Genomic DNA, 8,444 nt, shown 5'->3' with positions numbered 1-8,444 from the left:
ATGACAGTCTCAAAGCTCAGACACAACGAGACTGCAAATGACTTCAAAAGTAGATGCACTCGACCTCACCCACCTAATCCTACATGCTTGACCACTTACTACAACCAATGTGCTGAATTCTACACAAGAACTATGTACCACAAGGTTGCTGAGCAGCTTGATTTAGAGAATAACTATTTTGTCCTAACTCAAGAGCAAGAAGGAGAGTGGCAGATATTCACCATTGGAAAGTTCCAGCATCCGGACGTCCAATACCGAGTTCATTACTGTGAAGGCCGACGAGCACTACACTGTAGTTGCTTGCTCTATGAAAGTCAAGGGTACCCTTGTAGACATTTATGGGCTACAATGAAAAGATTAAACATGAGAAGAATACCTAATTCTCTTCTCATGAAGCGATGGAGCAAATCCGCAAAGATAAATCTCCACCTACATTTTAACCCGCCAGCACAACCACAACAGCACATTTACGAGATGGCTAGGTTTGGATCTCTCAGTTCACTGACTTATAACTTCACTTTCTATGCAGCGAAATCAGAGGACTCGTACAACCGTGCAAAGGAAGAGCTTGAACGACTAACTCTAATGTTCAAGGAAGAATTTGACTTGAATTCCAATCCGGAAGGAGAGACGCCACAACCTGGAAGATATCGTAGCAACCCCAACATTATTAAAGACCCCGAAGTTGTGAGAACAAAGGGTACGGGAAATACAAGGGAAGGACCAAACGGGGAGCAGATCCCAAGAAACTCAAGACATTGTCGCATTTGTCGCTCATCAGACCATGATTATCGACGGTGCCCAAATCGTCAACATAACACTGGATCTCAGGGGCAACAACCTCCAAACAATCAACCAGCATCTGACTCATTCAATGACCACTCCAACGCGTATTTCCCGGAACCGCCTTCCTCCACACAAGAGTCTTACTATGGTCATTCTTATAACTAGCTACTTTTAGCCATTGTTGTTTCTGCATATATGACTCTACTTATTGCTTCAAAAATTCTACATTTATATACTTCTTGTTATGTTTGCTGTGTTTAAGGTAATTCTCTCATCTTCACCAAACCTCAAAATTATTATTGACGAACAACTAAATTATGCCTAGGAAAAAAAACTGAATCTTATAAGGTGAAAAAATATATTTTTCTGGTAATTTTTAATATACGAAATATTTACAATTACAAAATTACACCAACTAAAAACTCAATGTATAACAACAAATAATTTCATCACTAAAAAAAAAATTTCTAAACAATATACTACGAAACGTAAATGAACGTACTCGGTACGTGAAATTTTGTACTCGGTACGTGATATTATGTACACTAATTTTACTAAACATCACGCAGAAATAAGTAATGTACACGGTACTCTATATAATGTACTTAATTACCATCCCACAAATACATATGATCTTATGAATGAAGGAAAATACCAAAATAGCCTTAATCCGACAACATGGAACCACTGCCTACAGTGTTTTCGTACCATCAACTGCCAGGAACAGTGAAGACTGATGTACCTTTTTGTACTCTAACTAACACAAACAGTACCATTTTGTACTTTTTCCGTACCTAATTATTTTATAATTAAAAAAATAAACTCCCAACCGGTAACCACACCTACAACAACCGGTTACCACTTACATTTCAAAAATTAAAAAACATTTAAAAGTACGGTGGGGCCCCCTGCCGTACAACGGATTCCAATCCGTGTTTTGCATATATGGGCACAAAATCGGCTGCCTATATATATATATATATCAGAAATTTGCATAATTTATAAGGAACCGTAGATTGAATTGCACCTGAAATATGTGTTCTAATCTAAATTTGTATACTCCAGGCATGTATTGATGCCAATGCCATTGTTAAAGGAAAATGTCATTAATAATACATGATAAAACTTTTAATATTAAAATTTAGAGAAATTTACAAAAATATTGAAATTTGGATTAACTTTTATAAAAATACTGTCACACGGAATTTTTTTCAAAAATATTGTATTTTTATAAAACACCAATAAAACACAAAGCAGAACAACTCAAAACAACAGTAGAACACCAGTAAAACACCAGTAGAACACCAGTAAAAACTTAACACAGCATACTGCAGTATGAAACTTATAAAAAAACACAGTAAAAAAGTAAAAAATACCGCCTGGCAGTATTTTTGTAAAAAAATGATAAAAGTTAGTATACCATGTAAATTTCTCAAAATATATACCTTCTAATAATTTATACAAAATAATATCATTATTTTTCTAAACTACCCAAAATACCATTTTATTTAATTTTTCCTTCTTGATGTCTCTCTCTTCCTCGTTCTCTCTCTCCACCACAACCCAATCGGTGTGATAGAACCACCGAGAGACCACGATCCCTCCAAACAGGTACAAATCCACCCAAAGGCTTAAAATCTCATCCACTTCCTCATTCTAACATCTATTTCTCTCTCTCTCTCTCTCTCTCTCTCTCTCTCTCTCTCTCTCTCTCTCTCTCTCTCTCTCTCTCTCTCTCTCTCTCTCTCTCTCTCTCTCTCTCTCTCTCTCCCGCAAGCAGCTCAACGCTCACCACAACCACCACGATAATGAAGAAGAAGATTACATACCACAGAAGGCGACCCACAACGACTACGACCACATACCACCGATATCAGACCACCACCGAGAGAACCCAGAGTCAAACTGTCGCCACCACGAAGCTCAGTAAAAAAGTAAGTTTTTTTTTTAAATAAAAATTAGATTTTTCATAGATTTGGATACAAATTTGTGTATGTTCTTCATATTAGTTGAATTTTTATAGATTTTGGATAATGTGTGTTTTTTTGTATGTTCTTCAGTGGTATCTGTGTGTTTTAAGAGTGTTATCGATGAGATATCAATAGATTATCGATATAATGCCGACCAAAACTGAAAATAGTTTGAGCATAAGAATTTTTTCTTTTTTAATGTATATCGATAGGTTATCGACATCTTATCTATGGTTTATCGATATTTTGATTAGGATATATTTTTAAGCTCTGGCGGAACCATTTGTCCCTTCATGTACAAGGAACAAATCTCCAATTTTAAAGCATATGCCAAAGGATCAACCTTTAACTCTTCATATAAAATCTGGCACATTTGTTGTATGGTTGTGTCAATTCTAACAGTCAACGTCATACTGCCTTCGGCTTTATAAATCTAATTAAAACCCTCAACACACCAAACACCATCGTACGATACAACAAGAAACATTGTTGATCCTGCAATTTCAAACAAAAAGAAAAGATAAGTTAGGGAAAAAAGCCAAAAAATTATTAAAAACTAAAAAGGGCAGAAAATTTACATAATCGACAAATTATCGATATTCCATTGACATATCATCGATAAGAAATGTTAGGATTTCGAGAGATTGTCCCATCGACAGAATGTCGACATATCATCGATATCAAATTGACAAGGTGTTCTATCAAAAAAATATCGACACACACTCAATATAATATCAATAAATGCACATTGCATGTCATACACGTATACAATTGGACATTTAATGCTAATTTTTTCCCACCTTTCCAACTTTTGTTCTATCTCGAGGCAATCGACAATGTCGGCATATTATCGATAAAGTGTGGCCTCAATTTTCTTCTATTATCGACAACCTATTGACAATGTATCGTCATTATATCGATAAATGCACATTACATACCATACACATGTACAATAACAGATTTAATGTTAATTAATTTTTCCTACCTTCCCAAAAATTATTCTGCCCTATAAAAGCACATTTCATCTTCATAAGTTGCATATTTTCTCATTCTTTAACCATAGATTATTCTTGTCTTATAAGTTCTAAATGTCTAGTAAAGAGAACAAACACAAACTTCTATCTGTTGAAGAGATCAAACAGGAATCTAGTGACGAAATTACTCCAGAAAAGCAAGAATATATAGAAGCTTTTAAACGTTTTGAAAATAAAGGGGTGGCAAACAAATGGAGGTTCCTATGGAGTCAAATAAATGATGGGTGGAAGAAATATCCATATCCACCACCAGGGTTCCCCGAAGGGTGTAGCCGTTGCAGATTAGATTATTTTAATAGCGAACCGGTCAAGCTTGGATCTTTATGCCCGTATTGGGTGTTGGGTTTTATGCCCTAAATAAAACTCATTTCAATATAATCAGATTTACTTATTAATATAGATCAGAAATAACATTTAATGTTGCATGGTTCACATGATTTATTTCATGATTATATGTACATAATGTATGAATTCATCTGAAACCCTTTTCACATACTTGATCCTGTTTATTGTGTTGTCAACACATTGGAAAGTAAACATGACTATGTGAATAAAGTTTCCTAGATTTATCAGACACAGGGTTTTACTGATATGATAATCTACAACAGAGTTTACTTGCATTTGGAGAAGTGCTATGTTCTTTCCAGAGCATTGGTTAAAGTAAAGCTCAGGTTGGATGCATGTAGTATGCATCGAAAGGGACCGATATTGAACTTTGACTTAGATTTATTAAACTTACCGTAATATCTACTCAAGTCAATATCGCCTAGTTGATCCTAGATCAAATGTTCTTAATCATGTTATGATTAGGCTCAATCTTGAAAGGCTATTCGTGTTCTTTGATTTGTTAGTTAAGCCTACTTTTAGGTCAGGGTGATACATACATTTTGGGAACACGGTAGTGCAATTGAGTGGGAGCGCTAGCATAAACATGGAATCTATAGCTTCTATCTGGCGAATTGTAAGCAAAGGATGATCTCCTTCGAGCTTGACCAAACGAACATAAATGGTGGAGTACTCATTTCACATAAGCTGAAATATCATTTATACGGGGTCAAGTGTTTTAAGGATAAAATACATAGTAGGGTGTTACGGTAATCTAATCCCTTTACAGTGTAGATCATTCATATAGAGGATCATTGATCACATTAGGATTATAACAATGGATAAGTAATGATGCCTCTATATGGTGGAACATATAGAGCATTCTATATACTGATAGTGCAATTCTAAGTTCTATGCGTGGATTCAACGTAGAATTAATAAATTAGTGAATTTTAGTAATAAATTCTTGATCTACTTATTGGAAGCTCGGTTATATAGACCCATGGTCCCCGCACTAGTTGAGATAATATTGCTTGTAAGACTCATATAATTGGTTTTAATTAATCAATTATAATTCTCAAATTAGACTATGTCTATTTGTGAATTTTTCACTAAGTAAGGGCGAAATTGTAAAGAAAGAGTTTTTAGGGGCATATTTGTTAATTATGATACTTTGTATGGTTCAATTAATAAATATGATAAATGACAATATTATTTAATAATTATTTATAGTTATTAAATAGTTAGAATGTGCATTTAAATGGTTGAATTTAAAAATTGGCGTTTTTGAGAAAATTAGATGCAGAAAAGGTAAAACTGCAAATTGCAAAAAGTGAGGCCCAATCCACTAAGCATGGCCGGCCACTTTTGTAGGCATTTTAAACTGATATTTTCATTATTTTAATGCCAAATAATTCAAACCTAACCCTAGTGGAATGCTATAAATAAGTAGTGAAGGCTTCAGGAAAATTACACTTCTGAATCAGAGAAACTGAGTGTAACGCCCTAATGCTAAGGCACGCTACAGTGCTTTTTCAATTATAGTGCAATCTTTGCTAATCAAAGAATTTTCAAAAAAAAAACGTGTCAAATTAAAACTTTTGTATTAAATATTAAACTTTGTAATTTAATAAAATATTTACAAGTGCCGGGATCCCGTTTTCAAACTTTGTAAAATTAACTTTTCAAAATATACATTTATTACAGGTCGCACAACGACTATCAAAATACAATCCTCAGATGTCCCGAGACCGAACACTCCAGGTCGCGCTGCTTGACATGTACAATCTCACCCGAGCTCAGGTTCACTCCTGTTCAGCCTTTGCCTTTCCTTTACCTACACAAGGAAGTAGAAACTGTGAGTCAACAGACTCCAAAAGAAATGCATATAACACATCATATAATTTTCGACCTGTAAATAGGCGCCCATACACCTATTTACAGAGCTTAACAGATGAGTATGAACGTTCTAACTAGGATACGACCATGTACCATGTACCACATGCACTCAGTATACCATCGTACTAGTGTAGGTAGGGTATGGACCGCACCTTGAGTACCGTCAAGTGTTGTACCACAGACACTTCGTACTTTTCCGTACAAGTGCTGGTAACACCATGATGTACTTCCAAACAGCATATACCTTACCTATGCACTCTGTACCGCAACCGTACAAGTGTTGGTAGTGTATGAATCACAACAAATAAGCATGTATATACATTAACACATACATACATTCGAATATTCATATCACACATTATACACAGTTCTTACCTGATTTCCGAATTCAAGTGTGCTGGCCGACCTGAACGGAAATCTCGTGCTAGATGGATGCCCTAATCACAATAATTATATACAGATGAGTGACTCGCTAAATCACTTTCCGAGATTTAAAGTTGAAACTAAAAGTTTCCCTATCGATAAACCTCATGGCAATACCCTAAATATCCCAAAATTGGCCAAAACTAGGGTTCTGGAAATTCCCCCAACAGGCAGACCGGTTCTCAACCGGAAATCCGGTTCTGGGTCACCAACCGGTCGACCGGTTGCCACAGGTCCCCCAGAACCGGTCGACGGGTTTTGTGCTGGGAGCACAAAAATCAACCCCCTTAACTTAATTCAATCCCAAACCTTACCAAACTCTCCAGTACACCTATACAATGCATAAATAATAAAATCCAGGCAGTAATTCACAGAAAAACTCAGTGTAAACAAATATGCCATTAGAGATCAAAGCTTTGAACTCAAAGCTTAAACTTGAACAACACCAAATCAAATCATCAAAACCAGCTACAAGAGGTTAATACCAACTCAAATTAAGCCTAGAATTCGAACCCTATGCATAACTAAACCTAACAGCCACTAATTCCAAAAATCACAATTTCAAACCAAGTAAAAGCTTAAAAACTAAAGAAGGGTGTTTCTAGGGCTTACCTTAGCTTGAATCTCCCAAGGTTTTCTTGCTGAAATCACAATCAAACAGAAGCTATCCCCCTTGTTCTTGATGGTTTCGAAGAGAGAGAGAGGAAGGAAGAAAAGGTTCCTTCAAATTTTGGTTTTCTTTTATTTTCTATTAATTCACCAAATGAATAAAAACTTAATGTAATAACCTTGGTTGAAACTTAGCTTTGCAAGGTGTCACAAGACTAGGCAGCCACCTCAACCCCCTCTTTACAAAAAGACTAAATTACCCTTAGACTTAAAACATAGATACTTTCACAACTACGGGTAAAATGGTCAAATTCCATAACCCCGCTCAATCCCGATATTTTATTCTCTCTAAAATATTTCCCACTAAGAAATAAGGTTCTAAACTTACCCATGTGATCAAACTAGCCATCCATCGCATTTTCCGTTGTTGCCGAGCAAAAATTACAATAATTGAATAACTCACATATAAGCTAAATAATACCCCTAGAGTTTAATAAAATCTCCGAAATTGAGAAATTATAACTCTAATATTTATTTCTAAATATTGGGGTCCATAATTAAATAAATTCATAAATAATAATAAAATAATATAAATTAGTGCTAATTGCCCTTACTAATCTAAATTACTAGGGCGGTCATTACACTGAGCCTTTCTCTCTCTACCTTGGCCGCCACCGTCTCTCTCTCTTCTTCCTTCATATTTCGAAATTACCTTAGTGATTAGAGTAGTGCCCACACACAGCAAGCAATATCTCAATCATAGTGAGGAAGATCGTGAAGAAAGATCATCAGCAAAGGAGTTTCAGCATCAAGGATTCAGAGAAAGAGATCTAGGTTCAGATCTTGATAATACTCTACTACAGAAAGGATACAAGAGATCTGAATGGAAGGAGTCATTTAATTCTGCTGCACCCAATGTAAGGTTTCTTAAACTTTATACGTGTTTATTTCATCGTTTTAGAAAGTTCATATTTAGGGTGTTAATAAACATACTTGTGAGTAGATCTAAGATCCTGGTAAAATAATTTCCAATAACTGGTATCAGAGCCATGGTAATTGATTTACTTGCAAGAAATTTGGACTTTAAAACGATTGTTTGATGTTTTTTGGATGGTATCATGTTGTATTGAGTGTTATTTGATGATTGATTGATGTTTGTAAATTTTTCGTGAAAAATCATTGAATATCTGTTTCTGGAATTATTTTTATTGGATAGTATGGAAAAAATTAAGCAAGTTACTTTTTTACAGAACTCAATTTCGATTTAATTTGAATTAGTTATTATTTTTTGAAGTTTTGAAAAAATCGGGTTGTGTCGCTGCAACACCTGCGCGCGCGGAAATCATGCTGATTTCCCCTGCGCCCAATTTGCACGCCCAAACAGCCCCAGCACGCGCAC

The 8,444-nt window shown here is 35.4% G+C and overlaps 1 protein-coding gene across 1 annotated transcript; it reads left to right on the top strand.

Moving 5' to 3' along the window:
- Positions 1–951, top strand: LOC133038774 (protein FAR1-RELATED SEQUENCE 9-like). Its single transcript, XM_061117084.1, has one exon. The coding sequence runs from the start codon at positions 1–3 to the stop codon at positions 949–951; it is 951 nt and encodes a 316-aa protein (XP_060973067.1).
- Positions 952–8,444: the final 7,493 nt, after the last annotated feature.

This window comes from Cannabis sativa, chromosome 1 (genome assembly GCF_029168945.1).
Source record: "Cannabis sativa cultivar Pink pepper isolate KNU-18-1 chromosome 1, ASM2916894v1, whole genome shotgun sequence".
Lineage (NCBI taxonomy): Eukaryota > Viridiplantae > Streptophyta > Magnoliopsida > Rosales > Cannabaceae > Cannabis > Cannabis sativa.
Note: the sequence above shows the minus strand (reverse complement) of the source record. Positions and strands in the feature narration are given on the sequence as shown.

What these genes read in the sequence shown, in the direction of transcription:
- LOC133038774 (XM_061117084.1), top strand. Translation starts at nt 1, where the DNA reads ATGACAGTCTCAAAGCTCAGACACAACGAGACTGCAAATGACTTCAAA.